Source organism: Tribolium castaneum, chromosome 3, assembly GCF_031307605.1.
Source record: "Tribolium castaneum strain GA2 chromosome 3, icTriCast1.1, whole genome shotgun sequence".
NCBI lineage: Eukaryota > Metazoa > Arthropoda > Insecta > Coleoptera > Tenebrionidae > Tribolium > Tribolium castaneum.
Window position 1 is genome coordinate 16,208,249 of NC_087396.1, and position 21,540 is coordinate 16,229,788.

Genomic DNA, 21,540 nt, shown 5'->3' on the forward strand with positions numbered 1-21,540 from the left:
GCGCTTCGCTAAAGGGTGGGTTTTGAATTCCTGCAGATAAAGCTGCAGCCTTAGATTGCTGGATGAAGTGCGTAAAGCTTAACAGGGGCCAATAATAGGAAATAGAGACAACACAAACAATAGGATTATTTAAATTATAGCTTTATTAACATACAGGGTGCCCCAGGGGTGCGTGCGAGCTCCATAACTTTTTTTCTATGCAAGCTATCGACTTGATTTTTTCAAACGATTTGTCTGATCCTGATAATGGAGCACATTCATTGAGACCATATTCTAAAAATATTACTATTTGTATCAGGGCTTGAGAAATAAGCCAAGAAATAAGCCAAACGAAATAAGGGTTCCGTTACGGTTCCGGTTCCGGTTTCAAACGAGTAAAAATTTTGGGTTCCGTTCCGGTTCCAGTTCTAAATTAGTTTATATTTTGGTTTCCGTTACAGTTCCGGTTTCAAATGACTAAAAAATATTCGGTTCTGTTACGGTTCCGGTTCTAGATCAGTAAGAAAATTTTAATGTCTTTTCGATAGTAAAAAAATTAAAGCAGAACACGGGTTCTGGTTTTGGTTCCGGTGTGGTTTTCAATTCTACTTCGGTTATAATTAAGTTTAATTTTAATTTTTTACTCTAAATTTGTTATTGTATTTCCTAAAAATGGTTTAAGGTACAACTGCAACTGATTTGCATTGACATTCTGATATTAATTATGTAAAAAAATAGAATAATATTACATTTTTAGTTGTATACATGGGTGTAATCGCAAACGTTACTGTCGTAACGGTTTCGGTTCCCGAACTAGATTATTTAAAAAAACTTGATTCCGGTCCGATAGAAAAAACAATTAAATCAAAATAATGGTTTCGGTTGCGGTTCCGGTTCTCAAAAAAATTAAATTTCCGGTCCGGTTTTCGGTTGTAGTTAGGTTCGATCCAAGTCCTTGATTTGTATACAGGCTGCCTCAAATAAAGTACATAACTAAGTTTTTTTTTTTTTAATGAAATTCCCAACTTTTGTTACCATTTTTGGATTCTCCATTAAATTGATAATATAACGCACTTAAGTTTCTTAGACTTATCTGCAATAGTTTTTGACTTATATTAAGCGTCGTGCATAGGACTCACAGACAAATTTATAACTTCAGAACCATTCAAGATAACATAACCAACTTTTTTCCAGTAGATCCCTTAAATTTTAGCACATTTTTTGAAATGAAAGCGAATTTGGAGTCACTAATTCATCGCCTACTACGATTTTTTGAAAATAACAAATTACAAATGGCAATAACTAGACTTTTTCAAACGCAACATCCTTTATTTTGGAGTTTCCATTAAAAAAAAAACAGAACTTAGTTGGTTATTTTATTAGGGACATTCTGTATACAAATAGAAATTTTTTTTTCGTGCACTTAATGGAAATTGACAACATTGTTAATTAAGAAAAGTGGGACTTTTCTTAGCGACACTTTTTTGTTAACAAACTTTTTTTAATAATTAGAACATTTTCATTTGCTCCTTCCACATTCTTTTCATTTCTCCATTTACAAAACTGTTAGTATTTTTTTCGTATTTTGCCTTAGATTTTGCAGGTAGTAAACCTGACTCCGCTCCTGCTGCCAATTGTAGAATTTCTTCATTATTTTTGCTTTGATTCATTTTACATGAAAACTTTTTCGAAAATTATTTGGTTGTAATGTTTTATCACTAGGGAAACAAATGCTTGACATGAATAAGTTTGCTAATAATTTTTAAAATAATTATTTTCGTGAAGTGAAGTACACGAAAAAAGTGCGTGTTGAACTCGTAAGAAGAGTGAGTTTTCTAGCTTGTGAAAACTTCTGTTTTTCCTCACTAGAAAATATCACTTTTCTTTACTTGTTAAATAATCTTCTATAGAATATTCTTCATTGTCATCGCTAAAATATCAAGTCGATAACTTGCAGAGAAACAAGTTATGGGTCATCCCTGTACTTAATCACATTCGAATAAAAACGCAATTTCGTACGATATTGTTTATTGACAACCTTAAAAATAATAAATAAATAATATCTATGACCTAAAAATCAGGCGGCGGTATTTGTGGCGGCACACCACGCAAATTCCTTGTATCCTTCTTTAGTAGAGGCTCAGTCACCCCCTTCTCGACATCTGCTCCTTTCCTCAACATGGTATAAACATAATCGTGTCTTCTCTCCTCAGTGACCGATGGTGGAGTACTATTTCTTGTACAATAACAAATCAGAACCATAATAAAAACCACAAGTCCGAACGCTGCTCCTACATATATTTTAAAGTAGTCGCTGTTCGAGTACTACAAAAACATTCTCGCTATTCAAATATTTCACACCACCACTAATCTTACCAAGACTCGCAGACATGCCTTGTTTTCCAAAGGAGAGGAACAAGCGATACATGATTTTGATCCAGCGATGGGCTGGTACTGCCCAGGTGGGCACATCTTGCAGTACGATTCTAAGCCCACATTGTAGGTGTTTTTGGGGCATACTATGCAAACCCTTGGCTCTTTTTTCTCGACTCCGAAGCCGGAAGGACAAGTTACGACCAAAACTGGGGGTTTTGACCATCGGCCTTTTTCTTTGTGTTTCAAGGAAGCTATTTTTTCAGGACTAAAGTCTTGTTCCTTGAGAGACAGTTTCGAAAATACTGGAAAAAAACTATTATACATTTGTTTTTTTTTACATGATAAAACCCACCTGGGAGTTTCACAAAAGTCTCGATATTTTTTACGAGAATTGCAGCGAGTTTTGAGTACATCTCAATCTGACAATTGAGATTACAAGAGTTGGCATTTATTGATGGTACTATTTCTTTGAGGGTCATCATGGTGACGGTAAATGTAACATTGAGTAGTTTCTCTTCTTCGCGATTTACGCAAACAGGACGTCTCACTTCAGCCTTGCACATTTTCTCGTGGTACCCACAAAGTAACCCATCAAGGATATTGGGTAAATAGAGTGAGATCACGTCACCATCACTCAGCTCGCAGGGTTCTTTTAAGTCGTACATGACACTGGTTGTGACTTTGTAAATGGGCGTTGAAACTACCACCAACCCATGATGGTACTTTTCTTCCACGTTATTTTTATCATTCAGGCGTGATTTTACAGTGCAAGTGTAATTACCACTGTCCTTCGGTAAAACATCTTCCAAAACTAGATTTTCTCCATTTTCCTTAATCTGGTTATCAGTAATTGGTAAATCGTCATCAAAGGTCCAAGTATATTTCATATATCGATCATGCTCAACCAGTTCGTTCTTGTTTACACAAGGTATAACGACTTTAGTGTCTGGTAACGCATAAATTTGTGTTCCGGTGTTGTGAATCTTAAACTCTTCGTCGAAAAACCCTTTACTATAATCAATAACTTCCCTCTTGATCGGTAAGTCGTATTTACCAAACCAGTAACTCCTTTTTTTCCTAACGTGGGGGACGGAATCATTTCCTATCACTATACCGTTATCAACTTTTAGGAAATCATGACACCCGATGTGTCCCGAACCTCCACTTTGTCTCAGATTTGTCAAAAGACTATCAACAGCACAAAAACATTTATCGTTTTTCTCAAAATCGCGCTTCTTACATTCATCGAGAGAAACGTACTTTGGTAATGGAATTTTACTTAATGGTACCGTTTTTTCGATCGCTTTTGCCTTTTCTGTTGTTGGTACATGATTCGTTTCGTGGATGGTTTCAGTATGGTCCAAACGCCGAACCCATTTTGATCCGTTCAATTTTTTCATAGATTCATCGTTTGGTCCATGTATAAACAATATTAACGTTTCTGTTACGTTGCTGCTTAGGATTTGGACAAACTGTTCTGATGGTGCTTCTGTAGAACCGTTGGGTAAAAAAACTGGTAAGTCGACGTAAACTGGTGGCACTGTTGTTTCTTTGAGGTGGTCTGTACTGGTGGGTGTAGTCTGGTTGGCATAAACAGAAGACAGCAAAAGCATGAAAGCGGTACTGAAGGTCACTGCTTTTGTTACGTTGAGTTTTTTGGAACTTTTAGTTGAAGATGTTTTAGTCGATTTTTCAGTGATTTGCTCCATTTCAAGTAGTTCTTTTTCCGAAGAACCAAAACTCAGCGTCGTTTCTGTTTTTTCAGTTTTTGTTTCAATTTTTTCTGTTTCAGTAGTACTTATACTTGTAGAAAATGATTCTTGTGTTAATTCCGCAGTTTCGGTTTCAAAATTTGTTGGAAATTCTGTGATGTGTTGTAACATTTCGAATTCATCAGCTGGTTCGTTTGATGTTCTATGTTTAATTTCTTCGGTTATGGTGTTGGTATTGCTAGCAATTTGCTCCATCCCGTGTAGTTCTTTTTCTGAAGAACCAAAACTTGGCGTTGTTTCTGTTTCTTCAGTTTTTGTTTCAATTTTTTCTGTTTCAGTAGTACTCATACTTGTATAAAATGATTCTTGTGTTAATTCTACAGTTTCGGCTTCAAAATTTGATGGAAATTCTGTGATGTGTTGTAACATTTCGAATTCATTAGCCGGTTCGTTTGATGTTCTGTGCTTTATTTCTTCGGTTATGGTTTTGGTATTACTACTAAGTTGCTCCATCCCGTGTAGTTCTTTTTCCGAAGAACCAGAACTCGACGTCGTTTCTGTTTCTTCAGCTTGTGTTACACCTTTTTTTGTTTCAGTAGTACTCGTTCTTGTATAAAATAGTTCTGGTGTTAATTCTACTGTTTCGGTTTCAATTAAACTTGAAGGAAATTCTGTAATGTGTTGTAACATTTCGAATTCTTTAGCTGTGTCGTTTGGTGTTGTATTATGTTTTATTTCTTCAGTTAATGTGTTGGTGTTACTAGTTTCAGACTTAGAGGTTGTTATAGTTTCTGTCAGAGCCTCTTTGGTACTTATATGTGTCGTTGAACTTATCAAAACGGGCTCTAATGTTCTCTGAATTGGTGTTGTGTTGTCTTTTACATTTTCTTCATAAAATTCGGTTGCAACAGTTTTACTTGGTGTAGTTTTTGTCAATTTTAAATTCTTCTTTTCTGTGATGGAATGTTGCGTAGCGCTTATTTTTGGTACGTTTTGTTGTGTTGATGGTTCTGTAGTTAATAATTTCCCTACAGTTTTAATTTCCTCAAATTTTTCTGTTGTTTTAAGCTTGGCCTTATTGCTTTTAAAAACTGCCTCATCACAAATTTCACATAAGGTTGAACCTTTTGGCATAAAATGCGCCATTTCACTTTGATCAAATTCTTCATTTGGCATTTTACTACTCTCGGTAATATGTCGTTGTTTTGTGCTTTTATGCGCTGTAGTTGTTTCTATATTGGTTTCAGTTTTTCTCTTTTCCACCTTATTGTTTTCGTGTATTGTGGCGGTATGAAGTTGTTTCTCGGCAAGTTCAGAACTAGTAGAAGCAAAATATTCTTCAGTCTCTGCTTCAGTGTCTGTTATAACAGTTTCTTCTTTAATTAATTCACCTTTAGATGTTGTTATTTTATCTTCTATTTTAACACTTTCACCAGCCCCAGTAGACACCGTTTCATCTTCCACTGTCGCAGCTTTAGTTTCCTCCATATGAGTACCTGCACCTGCTTCAGTACCAATAGTAGCTGTTTCTTCTTCCGTCTTTTCTTTTTCAACTATCGCAGCCTTAGTTTTTTCTGGGATAGCACCTCCACCAGCTTCAGTGCCAGTAGCAGCTGTTTCTTCTTCTGTCGTTGCTTCTTCAACTGTTGCAGCCTTGGTTTCTTCTTCGTTAGCACCTCCATCAGCTTCCGTCCTAGTAGCAGCCGTTTCTTTTTTAATATTTTCTTCCTCATTATCTGAGGCTTCAGTTTGTTTGATATTAGAACCATCTGTTTTTTCTTCTTCAATTGTTTCAGTCTTAGTTTCTTCTACCTTAGCACCTCCACCAGCTTCAGTGCCAGTAGCAGCCGTTTCTTCTTCTGTGTTTTCTTCTTCAATTGCCACAGCCTTAGTTTCTTCTACATTAGCACTTCCACCAGCTTCAGTGCCAGTAGCAGTCGTCACTTCTTCCGTCTTTTCTTCAATTGTCACAGCCTTAGTTTCTTCTACATTAGCACCTCCACCAGCTTCAGTGCCAGTAGCAGCAGCGGTCACTTCTTCCGTCTTTTCTTGAATTGTTGAAGCCTTAGTTTCTTCTACATTAGCACCTCCACTAGCTTCAGTGGCACTAGCAGCTGTTTCTACTTCCGTCTTTTCTTCCTCAATTGTCGAAGTGTTTGTTTCTTTTACATTAGCTCCTCCACCAATTTCAGCGCCAGTAGCAGCTGATTCTTCTTCTGTCTTTTCTTCCTCAATTGTCGCAGCCTTAGTTTCTTCTACATTAGCACCTTCACCAGCTTCAGTGCCACTAGCAGTTGTTTCTTCTTCCGTCTTTTCTTCTTCAATTGTTGAAGTTTTTGTTTCTTCTACATTAGCTCCTCCACCATTTTCAGTGCCACTAGCAGCTGTTTCTACTTCCGTCTTTGCTTCTTCAATTGTCGAAGTGTTTGTTTCTTCTACATTAGTTCCTTCACCACTTTCAGTGCCAGTAGCAGCTGTTTCTTCTTCTTTTTTTTCTTCCTCAATTGTCGTAGCCTTAGTTTCTTCTACATTAGCACCTCCACCAGCTTCAGTGCCACTAGCAGTTGTTTCTTCTTCCGTCTTTTCTTCTTCAATTGTTGAAGTTTTTGTTTCTTCTACATTAGTTCCTCCACCATTTTCAGTGCCACTAGCAGCTGTTTCTACTTCCGCCTTTTCTTCTTCAATTGTCGAAGTGTTTGTTTCTTCTACATTAGCTCCTTTACCACTTTCAGTGCCACTAGCAGCTGTTTCTACTTCCGTTTTTTCTTCTTCAATTGTTGAAGTGTTTGTTTCTTCTACATTAGCTCCTTCACCACTTTCAGTGCCAGTAGCAGCTGTTTCTTCTTCTTTCTTTTCTTCCTCAATTGTCGTAGCCTTAGTTTCTTCTACATTAGCACCTCCACCAGCTTCAGTGCCAGTAAGAGCAGCGGTCACTTCTTCTGTCTTTTCTTGAATTGTTGAAGCCTTAGTTTCTTCTACATTAGCACCTCCACTAGCTTCAGTGCCACTAGCAGATGTTTCTACTTCCGTCTTTTCTTTTTCAATTGTCGAAGTGTTTGTTTCTTTTACATTAGCTCCTTCACCACTTTCAATGCCAGTAGCAGCTGTTTCTTTTTCTGTCTTTTCTTCCTCAATTGTCCCAGCCTTAGTTTCTTCTACATTAGCACCTCCATCACTTTCAGTGCCAGTAGCAGTTGTTTCTTCTTTTGTCTTTTCTTCCTCAATTGTCGCAGTCTTAGTTTCTTCTACATTAGCACCTCCACTAGCTTCAGTGCCACTAGCAGCTGTTTCTTCTTCCGTCATTTCTTCTTCAACTGTTGAAGTCTTTGTTTCTTCTACATTAGCACCTTCATCACGTTCAGTGCCAGTAGCAGCTGTTTCTACTTCCGTCTTTTCTTCTTCAATTGTCAAAGTGTTTGTTTCTTCTAGATTAGCACCTCCACCAGCTTCAGTGCCACTAGCAGTTGCTTCTTTTTCCGTCTTTTCTTCTTCAATTGTTGAAGTGTTTATTTCTTCTACATTAGCTCCTTCACCACTTTCAGTGCCACTAGCAGTTGTTTCTTCTTCCGTCTTTTCTTCTTCAATTGTTGAAGTTTTTGTTTCTTCTACATTAGCACCTCCACTAGCTTCAGTGCCACTAGCAGCTGTTTCTTCTTCCAACATTTCTTCTTCAATTGTTGAAGTTTTTGTTTCTTCTGCATTAGCTCCTCCACCATTTTCAGTGCCACTAGCAGCTGTTTCTACTTCCGTCTTTTCTTCTTCAATTGTCGAAGTGTTTGTTTCTTCTACATTAGCTCCTTCACCACTTTCAGTGCCAGTAGCAGCAGTTTCTTCTTCTTTCTTTTCTTCCTCAATTGTCGCAGCCTTAGTTTCTTCTACATTAGCACCTCCACCAGCTTCAGTACCATTAGCAGTTGTTTCTTTTTCCGTCTTTTCTTCTTCAATTGTTGAAGTGTTTGTTTCTTCTACATTAGCTCCTTCACCACTTTCAGTGCCAGTAGCAGCTGTTTCTTCTTCTTTCTTTTCTTCCTCAATTGTCGTAGCCTTAGTTTCTTCTACATTAGCACCTCCACCAGCTTCAGTGCCAGTAAGAGCAGCGGTCACTTCTTCCGTCTTTTCTTGAATTGTTGAAGCCTTAGTTTCTTCTACATTAGCACCTCCACTAGCTTCAGTGCCACTAGCAGCTGTTTCTACTTCCGTCTTTTCTTCTTCAATTGTCGAAGTGTTTGTTTCTTCTACATTCGCTCCTCCACCATTTTCAGTGCCACTAGCAGCTGTTTCTACTTCCGTCTTTTCTTCTTCAATTGTCGAAGTGTTTGTTTCTTCTACATTAGTTCCTTCACCACTTTCAGTGCCAGTAGCAGCTGTTTCTTCTTCTTTCTTTTCTTCCTCAATTGTCGCAGTCTTAGTTTCTTCTACATTAGCACCTCCACCATTTTCAGTGCCACTAGCAGTTGTTTCTTCTTCCGTCTTTTCTTCTTCAATTGTTGAAGTTTTTGTTTCTTCTGCATTAGCTCCTCCACCATTTTCAGTGCCACTAGCAGCTGTTTCTATTTCCGTCTTTTCTTCTTCAATTGTCGAAGTGTTTGTTTCTTCTACATTAGCTCCTTCACCACTTTCAGTGCCAGTAGCAGCTGTTTCTTCTTCTTTCTTTTCTTCCTCAATTGTCGCAGCCTTAGTTTCTTCTACATTAGCACCTCCACCAGCTTCAGTGCCACTAGCAGCTGTTTCTACTTCCGTCTTTTCTTCTTCAATTGTCGAAGTGTTTGTTTCTTCTACATTAGCTCCTTCACCACTTTCAGTGCCAGTAGCAGCTGTTTCTTCTTCTTTCTTTTCTTCCTCAATTGTCGCAGTCTTAGTTTCTTCTACATTAGCACCTCCACCATTTTCAGTGCCACTAGCAGTTGTTTCTTCTTCAATTGTTGAAGTTTTTGTTTCTTCTGCATTAGCTCCTCCACCATTTTCAGTGCCATTAGCAGCTGTTTCTACTTCCGTCTTTTCTTCTTCAATTGTCGAAGTGTTTGTTTCTTCTACATTAGCTCCTTCACCACTTTCAGTGCCAGTAGCAGCTGTTTCTTCTTCTTTCTTTTCTTCCTCAATTGTCGCAGTCTTAGTTTCTTCTACATTAGCACCTCCACCATTTTCAGTGCCACTAGCAGTTGTTTCTTCTTCAATTGTTGAAGTTTTTGTTTCTTCTGCATTAGCTCCTCCACCATTTTCAGTGCCACTAGCAGCTGTTTCTACTTCCGTCTTTTCTTCTTCAATTGTCGAAGTGTTTGTTTCTTCTACATTAGCTCCTTCACCACTTTCAGTGCCAGTAGCAGCTGTTTCTTCTTCTTTCTTTTCTTCCTCAATTGTCGCAGTCTTAGTTTCTTCTACATTAGCACCTCCACCAGCTTCAGTACCATTAGCAGTTGTTTCTTTTTCCGTCTTTTCTTCTTCAATTGTTGAAGTGTTTGTTTCTTCTACATTAGCTCCTTCACCACTTTCAGTGCCAGTAGCAGCTGTTTCTTCTTCTTTCTTTTCTTCCTCAATTGTCGCAGTCTTAGTTTCTTCTACATTAGCACCTCCACCATTTTCAGTGCCACTAGCAGTTGTTTCTTCTTCCGTCTTTTCTTCTTCAATTGTTGAAGTTTTTGTTTCTTCTGCATTAGCTCCTCCACCATTTTCAGTGCCACTAGCAGCTGTTTCTATTTCCGTCTTTTCTTCTTCAATTGTCGAAGTGTTTGTTTCTTCTACATTAGCTCCTTCACCACTTTCAGTGCCAGTAGCAGCTGTTTCTTCTTCTTTCTTTTCTTCCTCAATTGTCGCAGCCTTAGTTTCTTCTACATTAGCACCTCCACCAGCTTCAGTGCCACTAGCAGCTGTTTCTACTTCCGTCTTTTCTTCTTCAATTGTCGAAGTGTTTGTTTCTTCTACATTAGCTCCTTCACCACTTTCAGTGCCAGTAGCAGCTGTTTCTTCTTCTTTCTTTTCTTCCTCAATTGTCGCAGTCTTAGTTTCTTCTACATTAGCACCTCCACCATTTTCAGTGCCACTAGCAGTTGTTTCTTCTTCCGTCTTTTCTTCTTCAATTGTTGAAGTTTTTGTTTCTTCTGCATTAGCTCCTCCACCATTTTCAGTGCCATTAGCAGCTGTTTCTACTTCCGTCTTTTCTTCTTCAATTGTCGAAGTGTTTGTTTCTTCTACATTAGCTCCTTCACCACTTTCAGTGCCAGTAGCAGCTGTTTCTTCTTCTTTCTTTTCTTCCTCAATTGTCGCAGTCTTAGTTTCTTCTACATTAGCACCTCCACCATTTTCAGTGCCACTAGCAGTTGTTTCTTCTTCAATTGTTGAAGTTTTTGTTTCTTCTGCATTAGCTCCTCCACCATTTTCAGTGCCACTAGCAGCTGTTTCTACTTCCGTCTTTTCTTCTTCAATTGTCGAAGTGTTTGTTTCTTCTACATTAGCTCCTTCACCACTTTCAGTGCTAGTAGCAGCTGTTTCTTCTTCTTTCTTTTCTTCCTCAATTGTCGCAGCCTTAGTTTCTTCTACATTAGCACCTCCACCAGCTTCAGTGCCACTAGCAGTTGTTTCTTTTTCCGTCTTTTCTTCTTCAATTGTTGAAGTGTTTATTTCTTCTACATTAGCTCCTTCACCACTTTCAGTGCCAGTAGCAGCTGTTTCTTCTTCTTTCTTTTCTTCCTCAATTGTCGCAGCCTTAGTTTCTTCTACATTAGCACCTCCACCGGCTTCGGTGCTAGTAGCAGATATTTCTTTTTCTGTCTTTTCTTTTTCAACTGTCGCAGCCTTTGTTTCTTCTGCGTTAGCACCTCCACCAGCTTCAGTCCCAGTAACAGCTGTGTTTTTTTCTGTCTTTTCTTCCTCAATTGTCACAGCCTTAGTTTCTTCTACATTAGCTCCTTCACCATTTTCAGTGCCAGTAGCAGCTGTTTCTACTTCCGTCTTTTCTTCTTCAATTGTCGAAATGTTTGTTTCTTCTACATTAGCTCCTTCACCACTTTCAGTGCCAGTAGCAGCTGTTTCTTCTTTCTTTTCTTCCTCAATTGTCGCAGCCTTAGTTTCTTCTACATTAGCACCTCCACCGGCTTCGGTGCTAGTAGCAGATATTTCTTTTTCTGTCTTTTCTTTTTCAACTGTCGCAGCCTTTGTTTCTTCTGCGTTAGCACCTCCACCAGCTTCAGTCCTAGTAGCAGCTGTGTCTTCTTCTGTCTTTTCTTCCTCAATTGTCACAGCCTTAGTTTCTTCTACATTAGCTCCTTCACCATTTTCAGTGCCACTAGCAGCTGTTTCTACTTCCGTTTTTTCTTCTTCAATTGTCGAAGTGTTTGTTTCTTTTACATTAGCTCCTTCACCACTTTCAGTGCCAGTAGCAGCTGTTTCTTCTTCTTTCTTTTCTTCCTCAATTGTCCCAGCTTTAGTATTTTCTACATTAGCACCTCCACCACTTTCAGTGCCAGTAGCAGTTGTTTCTTCTTTTGTCTTTTCTTCCTCAATTGTCGCAGCCTTAGTTTCTTCTACATTAGCATCTCCACCAGCTTCAGTGCCACTAGCAGTTGTTTCTTTTTCCGTCTTTTCTTTTTCAATTGTCGCCTTAGTTTCTTCTACATTAGCACTTATACCAACTTCAGTGCCAATAGCAGTCGTCACTGCTTCTGTCTTTTCTTCAGTTGTCGCAGCCTTAGTTTCTTCTACATTAGCACCTTCACCAGCTTCAGTACCAGTAGCAGCTGTTTCTTCTTTCGCCTTTTCTTCTTTAATTGTTGCAGCTTTAGTTTCTTGTAAATTAGCATCTTGGCTAGCTTCACTGCTAGTAGTAGCCGTTACTTTTTTCGTCTTTTCTTCTTCAACTGTTGCAGTCTTAGTTTCTTTTACATTAGCACTTTCACCAGCTTCAGTGGCAGTAGCAGCTGTTTCTTTTTCCGTCTTTTTTTCTTCAACTCTCGCAGCTTTAGTTCCTTTTACACTAACGCCGAGACCGGCTTCAGTTTCTGTAACAGTCGTTTCTTCTTCCGTTTTTTCTTTTTTAACAGTCGCAGTTTCCATTTGTGTTACACTAGCACCTCCACCTGCTTCAGCTCCAATAGCAGATGTTTCTTCTTCCGTCTTTTCTTCTTCAACAATTGCACCAGCTTTAGTTCCAGTAACGGCCGCTTCTTCTTCAATATTTTTTTCTTCACTTACTGGTACTTCAGTGTGTTCTATATTAGAACCTCCACCAGCTTCAGTCCCAGTAGCAGACACTTCTTTTTCAGTCTTTTCTTCACGCGTTGCGGATTCAATTTGCTCTAAATTAGGACCTCCACCAATTTCAGTAGCAGTAGCAGGTGTTTCTTCTTCTGTCTGTTCTTCTTTAACAGTCACAGCCTTAGTTTCTTCTACATTAGCATCTCCGCTAGCTACAGTGCCAATAGCAGATATTTCTGCTTCCGTCTTTTCTTCTTCAACTGCAGCAGTTTCAGTTTCTTTAACATTAGCACTTTCATTTGCAGCGTTAGTGCCTTCTAAATTAGTAACTCCACTAGCTTTACTCTCAGTAGCAGCCACTTCTTTTGTGTTTGCCTCGATATCTTCAGGAGTCATACTTTCGGTATAATCGCCTCCAACATGATTTTCTTCTTTAGATATTTGAGGAGTAATCTTATTTTTCCAACTTTCAGTTTTTGCTAGCTCTGCGTTTGTATTCTCTATTTCAATACTAACAACATTTTGTATTGATTCTGTGGTTGGTTCTGCTAAGAAGTTAGTTTCAATTTCTGACACAAGTTTGTCGATTTTGTCAAGGATATCTTTATCTGATATTGTATTAAGATTTTTTGTTTGCTGGGGCGCATTGGTACTTAAAACATGGGGTTTTCTGTAGACTTTAGAAACCAATTTTCCTCCCGGCAGAACAGTAACTCTCGGGGATGTTTTTATTTCTTCCACATTTTCTTCGGTCACAAGAATTTCAAATGGAAGTTTAATTGCGTGGTGGGAAATTTGTTTGTTCCGCATTTTTGTTATTTGTTCCTGTTCTTCAGTAACCATTGGTGTACTATGATGATGAGTTGATAATTTTTGATGATGAGAAGTTGTTCTAGTAGGGCTACAAGTTGCACAAATAGTGGATGTTTCATGCTTTTTATGAAACTCGTCAATAAAAAATTCTTCTTCTTCAGTGTCCTTATGTTCTTTTTTTAATTCGTGGAACTTTTTAGTCAGTTGAATGTTTTCTTCGGTGTTATGATGATGTGGTGCTTTACCATGATGACCAGTGGCTTCTTCATTTGTTTTATTACAAGTAGCACATACAGTAGAGGTTTCTTGTTTTTTATTAAATTCATCAATAAAGAAATTACCTTCTTCTTTAATTTGATAATTTTCGATGCTAGACTCTGTTGGTCTTTCCACTTTTTTTGTAATTCTTTCACCTGGTTCTAGGTTTTCCTGAATAGTACTATCCGTGACGTAATGAGGTAAATTATCTTTATAATCTTCTTGGCCAATATTCTGTTGACCAGGTGAAAGAGAATTTTCTTCTACGGTTGGTGTTTCGGGAGGAAGCAATCCTTCTGTAACTGTTTTTAACAATTCTGAAATTTCTTTCATTTCTTCTGATTCAGAAGAAATTTCAAGATTACTCGTCTCCGTGATAGAGAAACCACCGATCGTATTGTCTTCACTACCAACTGTTTGTTGTTCAGAAACTTCAGCATTGGATTCGGTGTCCTGTAAATTTGGAGAGTCATCGGTAAACAATTGTTTTGAAATTGTGTCGATCAAATTTGTAATTTCTTCAATTTCGGAGGAAACTTCCCAGTTTTCAGTAACGTAAGAACCTCCAGTTACAGTATAATCATCTAAAGCATTTGTTTGTTCTTCAGATGCATACGTGTACGTTTCTGTTTTTTCTTCATTTGGCACTTCATTGGTAACTAATTGTTCGGAAACATTTTCGACAAGTTTTGTAATAGCATCGATTTCGGAAGAATCTTCCGGTTTGTTCGTTTCTGTACCGAACATGCCTACTAGACTTGTAAATTCTTCTCGAGCATCTGTTTGTTCTTCCGCTGCATGAGTGTGCAATTCACTTTCTTCAATATTAGGCAATTCATTAGTAAGCATTTGTTCGGAAACATTTTTGACTATTTGAGTAATTTTTTCAACTTCGGAAGAAACTTCCGGAATACCACTTTCCGTACCGTAAGAACGTCCATTTCCGCTGTATTCTTCTTCTGCATTTGTTTGTTCCTCAGATGTGTAAATGTCCGAAGTATTTTCTTCAGCATTAGTCATTTCATTGGGAAGCTTTTCTTCTGAAATCTGTTTGACCATCTTTTCAATTTCTTCAATTTCTGATGAAAGTTCTAGATTATTGGTCTCCGTCACGTAATAACTTTCTGTTCTTGTATAGTCCTCTAACGTATTTGTTTGTTTCTCAGGAACATACGTGCTCAACTCACTTTCTTCCGTCATTTGTGATTTATTGGTAGACGTTTCTTCCGACACTGTGTTGATAAGTTTGTCGATTTCTTCAATTATGGAAGAAACTTCTGAGTTACTGCCCTCCGTAACATAATATCCTTCATTTCCAGTATATTTCTCTTGAGCATTTATTTGTTCTTCAGAAGCATAACTGTAAGTTTCGCTTTCTTCCACTTTTGGTGCTTCAAAATGAAGCAAGCCACCTTTTTTTGTATACTCCTCCTGGAGGAGCTTTTGTCCTTCAAAAACAGAGCTGTACAGTTCACTTCTCGTCACAGTTGGCAGTCCAAAAGAAGATGCTATAGACTTATTTGGTGTTATCCAACCATAATCTTCTTGAGTCAATTGTCTATAGTCTTCTTCGTAGTCTACTGCTTTAGTTCCGTTTTCGATGACCTCCTCACCGATAGTTTTAAATTCTGGAGTCATTTCTTGTTTTTTTGTTACAGCTAAAGTAGCATCATTAAAGGTTTTTTCAGATAAGCTTTCAATCAAATATCCAACTTCTCCAACTTCGGTACTCATCTGTTCTTCGTAGTTCTTAAGCTCATTTAAGGCGTCTTCAAGTTCGCGCATATTATCCCCTTTGCCTGTGGTTCCAGTTCCCGATTCGTTTTCCTGATTATGTTCTTTAGAATTGTCTTCGTTCTTGTGAAAAGGCCACGTAAACTCTTTCCAAATGCCTGTTTGAGTATTTTGAGCAATTTCTTCGAGATGGTAAGGGGTGGTCATTTTTTCATTTAATGGTGACGTTTCCTGATAACCAGTCGCCGCCGATGTTGGTGTCTCCGGTGCTTTCGAGATTTCTCCGTTCTCTTGCAACTCGGTTTCGATTGTTTCGATGGTTTCTGAAAATAACACATTTTCGGTTGGTAATTCTTGGATTTTTGTCACCACATTGTCAACCTCTTTGTTGATGGTTTCCGACTGGTTTTGGACAGCCTCTTTATGATTTTCTTGGGTTTCCTGTTCAAAGCTTTCTATAGCGTCCAATACATTTTCTAGCTGCTGCACACGAGGAGATTCAGGTTTTTTATAAGGCCTTACGTTTTTCAACGCAGTTTGCACTTCTTTGAGTACTTTTGTGGCATTTTGGACTAATTTGTCAGGAACTGGAGGAGGTGGTCTAAGTTTTTCATGTGACCAATTGAATTTTATTTCTTCATTTGTTTGATGGTCTTCGGTTTCTTTTGAATTGTTTTGAGTCCTTGCAGTTTGGGCGTATATTTTTACAGTAGACCCATGTGGATAGTTTTGAGGAAACATCTTGTAAGTTGATTCTTCTGGTGGATAGTTCTGAGTTTGCACATTTTCAGGAGATATTTTTTTCGGATAGTTCTGAGTTTGAGGAGTTTGAGGAAGTGTTTCTTCAGTAAGTTCTTTGGAAGAAATTTCAGTTTGTGGAGGAATTACTTCAGTAATTTTGTGTGGATAATTTTTAGAATTAGTATCAGGAAATTCTTTGGAAGGGATTTCAGTTTGTGGAGGAATTTCTTCAGTAAATACTTCTGGATAATTTTTATGATTAATATCAGGAAGTGATTCTTCAGGAAATTCTTTAGGAGAGATTTCAGTTTGTGGAGGAATTACTTCAGTAATTTTCTGTGGATAGTTTTTAGGATTAATATCAGGAAATTCTTTGGGAGGGATTTTAGTTTGTGGGGGAATTTTTTCAGTAAATCCTTGTGGATATTTTTTATGATTACTATCAGGAAGTTTTTCTTCAGGAAATTCTTTGGGAGAGATGTCAGTTTGTGGAGGAATTTCTTCAGGAAATTCTTGTGGATAATTTTTACGATTACTGTCAGGAAGTGTTTCTTCAGGAAATTCTTTAGGAGAGATTTCAGTTTGCGGAGAAATTTCTTCAGGAAATTCTTGTGGATAATTTTTACGATTACTGTCAGGAAGTGTTTCTTCAGAAAATTCTTTGGGAGAGATTTCAGTTTGTGAAGGAATTTCTTCAGGAAATCCTTCTGGATAGTTTTTACGATTAATATCAGGAAGTGTTTCTTCAGGAAATTCTTTGGGAGAGATTTCATTTTGGGGCGGAATTTCTTCAGTAAATTCTTGTGGATAATTTTTAGGACTAATATCAGGAAGTGCTTCTTCAGAAAGGTCTTTGGGGAAGATTTCAGTTTGGGGAGAAACTTCTTCAGTAAACTCTTGCGGATAATTTCCAGAATTAATATCAGGAAGTGTTTCTTCCGTCAATTCTGTGGAAGAAATTTCAGTTTGGAGAGAAACTTCTTCAGTAAACTCTTGTGGATAATTTTCAGGCTGAATACCTTCGGATGACATTTCTTCAACATTTTCGGCTGGTTCATTTATACTTTGTAAAATTGTTTGCTCAGAAAACCTATCGGCTGCAAATTCAGTTATTTTCTCAGAGTACTCTTCTTCATTAGAATGAACTATTTCACTTGCAGTTGCTGCTGTTACAATTTTATTTACTTGCTCATATTCCAAAGCATTTAAATTATTTTGAAGAGTATTTTCTTTGTCCATGTCCCCATGTTCCACCTTTTGCAATACTTCTTCCGCTTCTTTGATAGCGTTAGTTGCAGTTTCAAACAATTGATCAGGCCCTATTTCACCAATTTCGGCAATTCTTTCATAACTTCCTTCAATTCCTGTTGGTTTAAATTGGCCACGAGGCCACGTGAATTGTTCCCAAACGCCCGACTCTTTACTAGTTGTAGCTCCAGTATGTGTTTTTATTTCTTCATGTTTTCGAGTTGTTACGGTGTTTGTGAGGGGTTTTGCACTCGACCCATGTTCCATTTTATCCAAAAAGACAATCAGTCTTTCGTCTTCTTCTGTTTCAGAAGATAACGTACTTTCAGTAGTTGGTTTTTTCGCATGAGTCACTTGATTTTCTTCACTCATCTCGTGATTTGGTTTTGGAGTTTTTAAAACAGTTTCAGACGAAACTATTTCTTCATTTTCAAGGTTCTTCACTCGTTTCAATACATTTTCAGCCTCTTCTATTGCTTTGGTCGCAATTTCGACTATTTTGTCAGGTTCTACTTTACTCAGTTCTTTTGAATGTCCTTTGGGCCAATGAAATTCTTCCCAAATACCCGGACTTCTTGCAGCTGAATCTTCTTCGGTTGCTTTATTGGTTTTAGTTTCTTCAGTGGAAGCAGTAGATGTTTGTATTTTAGTAACAACTTCCGCAACATTATTTAGAAGGTGGTCACGTTCCTCTTTTTTCGTCGAAATTTCTTCCACCTTATCCTCATAATTCTCCAAGTCGTTTAACGCTTCTTGAAGTTCTTGCAAGGCACTTTCTTCAGTACTGTGACCTACTATCGCTCCTCCACCTCCCCCCTCTTTATCCAAAACTTTCTGAGCTTCTTCAATTGTTTCGGTCACTTGTTTATTTCGTCCCTTTTGCCGCCTACCCGGCCACTGAAATTCCTCCCAAATACCGCCGCTCCGTTTTGGTTTTTCTATTTGACTAAATCTACGTTTTCTAATTTGACCTAAGTTTGGTTTATTTACAGGGAATTTTGATAATCTTCGCCTAAAAAATGATGCTGTGTTGGTTTGCCGAAGATGCGTTTCCACAATTTCTTTTTCTTCTTCTTCTTCTTTTTTTTCTTTTTTCTTCTTTTGCGCCACTTTTTAAAAGAAAAACGTTTATACCGTGAACACTCGTCGCTACCCATGGTATCGTGTCTGTTTTTCCATTGCAAAAGTTTTCCCAACCCTAAGACTTCTTTCATTTTTTTTGCTTTGAGTGCACACATGTCCGTTGTCGTTTGAACACGTTCAGTCGTTGTTACCTTTTTTTTATGACATTTTCTTCTAGATCTTTGATAAGAGTACGGCAAAACCTCTCTTTTGGTTCTTTTATGCTGATTCTCTTGCTTTTTCGAACCACTGAGTATGTTTTGTATTTCAAAGACCAATTTTAAGTCTTTCTGAAGATCGTGCAACTTATCCAAAAACGTATTTTTGCCTTTTTGTATTATGCCTTTGCCTGTAGTCGTCCCGACTGTAGACATAGTTGATGCTTCACTAGCTGACGTCTCCGTTTGTAAAGCACCTGTGACAGGAGTGGAATTTGCAGAATTTGCGCTTATTGTTGGTATTGACGTAGCACCCGTTTGGCTTACGTATTGCCCACTAGTGGTACTGTTGTTCGACAATAAATCTAGTATATCACCAAGATCTTCATTTTCGTAGTCTTCACTTCTCTCTTCATTTGATTGCGCTTCAGGTGTGTTATCTTCAAAGTTTTGATCATTTGGAGGACAAGTGGTTGTTGGAGGGAGTGGTGGTTCGGTTGATAGAGGCGGTGGTAGAGTTGTTGGAGGGGGTGGCGGTGGAGGCAGTGGTGTTGTTTTAGCTGATACATTCAATTCTTCTTCCTCAAATTTACAACTAACTTTCATACTTAATTTCGTTACTTTGGGCTCGGAATTTTCTAAAATCTCAACATCTCTAAGAAGTTCATTGATGTCATTATTAGAGATCTGTAAAAAGGGGAATTTTTTCAGATCCAGAGATTTAGTAGTTACTTACCAATTTTTTCTCAAATTTGGAAGCAATTTGGTTTTGTTGGCTATTTGCATTGACGAGATTGTCAGAATATGAATTGTCCGAACCGATTTGGTTTTTCGAAGAGTCGGAAAATTTTTCTGCAGGAACTAGTTTTTCCGGTTGATTTAAACTGTCGAGTGAGGAACCCAAAGAACTATCCAGCGAGTTATCAACGGAACCAACATTGCTGTCTCTTACTCTTTCTTGAAAATTTGCTGATGATGGATCATTTTGTACTAAAGTGTCCTCAGATTGGAACTTAGCGCTATTTCCCGTCTCACCTAAACTGACTTGGTTTTTTACAAAACTATCCTGATTTAAATCGAAAGAATTTTTGTCGTTATTGGCTAAATTATCACCACTCGCCAGGGAATTGATTTCTCTACTTTTTAAATTACTGTTTTTAGGTACCACATTTGCTGATGGATTTACTGAATGTTTTAATAATCCTTGATTTAAATTTGCCACTAAACTATTTGCTTCATTTGTTAATGAATCTAACTCATTATCTACTAAAGAATTGTCTAGTTTTGACGCTTCCGTAGAAATTTCTTTCTTCACTAAATTAACTGTTTTGTCTCCTGATCTAGCATCTACTGGACGGACCACACTTTGTGCCCAGCCATCTAATTTAGGACTTGGACCCAATTTTACCGCATCAATAACTTGTTTGACCACATTGGTGGCTATAGGTTCGACGATACTCTTGACTAAATTGTTTGATTCAATGTTATCGATTAGAGCTTCTTCCTTTACTGCGTCAACTTCTGGTGAATTTGAATTCAAGTTTTGAAAAGAATAAACTGGCTGGACAAGATCCTTATCATCTAAAGGGGCAAGATCTAAATTACCGACCGCACCTTTGACCAAATTGTCGATTTCTGCTGGGGACATTTCAGGTGCAGTTTTTTCAATTTTATGTTTTCCACTATTGCTTAGCTCCCATTCTAGCGGATTAAAGTTATTTTGAACTAGGATTTTGTCATTATTTAGAGGAACTTTGGAGAGTTTTTCGTTTTTTAAAACAGTTAAGTCTAAGTCCTGTGGAGCTTCAAAAGAAAGATCGCTTTCGTAATTAGACACTGAAACTGGGTTTTTGGCTGGAAGATTTTGAATAAGATTTGTTTCAACATTATTGTCTAGTCCTTGTTTTTGGTTTTGATTTATAAACGGAATAGAAAGATCCCTACTAACGTCTTTTTTCTGCTTCACCCCCGAATTGACCAAAACTCCACCATCAACAAATCTTGGAACTTTATCATCACCCATCTCCATTTTGAGCGAAGTTTTGATGTTTTCGATCAACAGATCCGCGTCGCGTAAATACTTATTGTTTGAAAGATCGAAATTTGGGGACCTTTTGGAAAGCTTTTTCAGTGACTTGGGGATTGTGTTGATAAAGAGAATGGGAACATGAGTGCAATGTCGACATTTCAGTTTTCCAAAATCGGGTAGTTGGTGAGACCCTACCTTGTAAGTGGAAACAAAAAAAGGGAAAAAACTATCGCTTCTCTTATTTCGTTTCGATAAAACTTTGAACTTGACGGCTGGGACGTTAACAAACTTATCGTCATCTGACAAGAGGGCAATATAATCGTATTGTTGTGGAATTTCGCTATTGGGGAACAAACTAACTGAGACTGATCTCTGGTATTTGTGACCAATACTACTAGGTTTGTGCTTAAAAAAGTGCATTTTTACAAAACCACTGGACGGCCCAGTCCGCTCTGAAATAATAAAATTGTGATACTCAAAACATTTGTCGTTTGGTGTTTACGTCTATTTGAGCTTTCGTCAGGTCCCTCCTCGCACGTTTTTGAACACTCTATCCTCGTATCTCCCCCCACTTCTTCCTCAATCTTGTCGTAGACCTTTTGCCCTTCGTCCGTTATATTTTGTATATCTTTTTGTTGTTGAACAAACTGAACGTCATCATCTTCTTGTTCAGTACCTCTATGTTCCCGGTCTTTTTCGAGGAAATGGTTTACAAAAAGTGACCCTATTTCGTCCAAATCCCTTTTGGTAAAATCCGATCCGTTTGCTTTTTTCTCATTGCCGGAACAACGCGGACACTTCTGATTCGGCGGACAATTTTCTTCGTCATCTTCTTCGTCCATGCTTTGCCTTTCTTCTAAAACACCGTTCTCGTGTTGTTGACCGGCTTCGGGTTCGTTTAGACTGTCGAAATTGGCTACTTCCCGCAGGAAGTTACTGCTAAACGGTGGTAAAGGCTGGATGTTTATTGCGTTGTACCTTCCACAAATAAACATGAACGCGGCGATGCTTCAAAATTTTTTTTAGTAATGTTGGAAATGTGGGGTTTATACTCACTAAATTAGCGCATAGCGGAGCATTTGAAAATATGAGTCACGCAAAAATAATACATTATAGAGAAGCAAAAGGGCAGTAGATTGTAAAAGAGATGTAAAACGTCAAAAATTGGACAATTTAAAATGTT

The 21,540-nt window shown here is 38.0% G+C and overlaps 2 protein-coding genes across 2 annotated transcripts; both read right to left on the minus strand.

The window, feature by feature from the left end:
* Positions 1-1,990: 1,990 nt before the first annotated feature.
* On the minus strand, positions 1,991-18,032 carry LOC135265657 (uncharacterized). Its single transcript, XM_064355584.1, has 3 exons — positions 2,708-18,032; positions 2,356-2,657; positions 1,991-2,304 (listed from the first exon to the last, which is right to left on the minus strand). The coding sequence occupies exons 1-3, from the start codon at positions 17,418-17,420 to the stop codon at positions 2,050-2,052; spliced, it is 15,270 nt and encodes a 5,089-aa protein (XP_064211654.1). The 5' UTR covers positions 17,421-18,032; the 3' UTR covers positions 1,991-2,049.
* On the minus strand, positions 18,032-21,539 carry LOC103313648 (uncharacterized). The gene is made up of 4 exons (XM_015982192.2): positions 21,414-21,539; positions 20,860-21,365; positions 19,065-20,809; positions 18,032-19,015 (listed from the first exon to the last, which is right to left on the minus strand). Exons 1-4 carry the CDS (start codon positions 21,434-21,436, stop codon positions 18,035-18,037), a joined length of 3,255 nt encoding a protein of 1,084 aa, XP_015837678.2. The 5' UTR covers positions 21,437-21,539; the 3' UTR covers positions 18,032-18,034.
* Between the last annotated feature and the right edge of the window lies 1 nt (position 21,540).

What these genes read in the sequence shown, in the direction of transcription:
- LOC103313648 (XM_015982192.2), bottom strand. Translation starts at nt 21,436, where the DNA reads ATGCTCCGCTATGCGCTAATTTA. An exon ending in CTCCGCTATGCGCTAATTTA is followed by an intron (nt 21,366 to 21,413) that starts GTGAGTATAAAC and finishes AAAATTTTGAAG; the next exon opens with CATCGCCGCGTTCATGTTTA. An exon ending in CCAAATTTGAGAAAAAATTG is followed by an intron (nt 19,016 to 19,064) that starts GTAAGTAACTAC and finishes CCCTTTTTACAG; the next exon opens with ATCTCTAATAATGACATCAA.
- LOC135265657 (XM_064355584.1), bottom strand. Translation starts at nt 17,420, where the DNA reads ATGAGTGAAGAAAATCAAGTGACTCATGCGAAAAAACCAACTACTGAA. An exon ending in GACTTTTGTGAAACTCCCAG is followed by an intron (nt 2,658 to 2,707) that starts GTGGGTTTTATC and finishes GTTTTTTTCCAG; the next exon opens with TATTTTCGAAACTGTCTCTC. An exon ending in AGGCATGTCTGCGAGTCTTG is followed by an intron (nt 2,305 to 2,355) that starts GTAAGATTAGTG and finishes ATGTTTTTGTAG; the next exon opens with TACTCGAACAGCGACTACTT.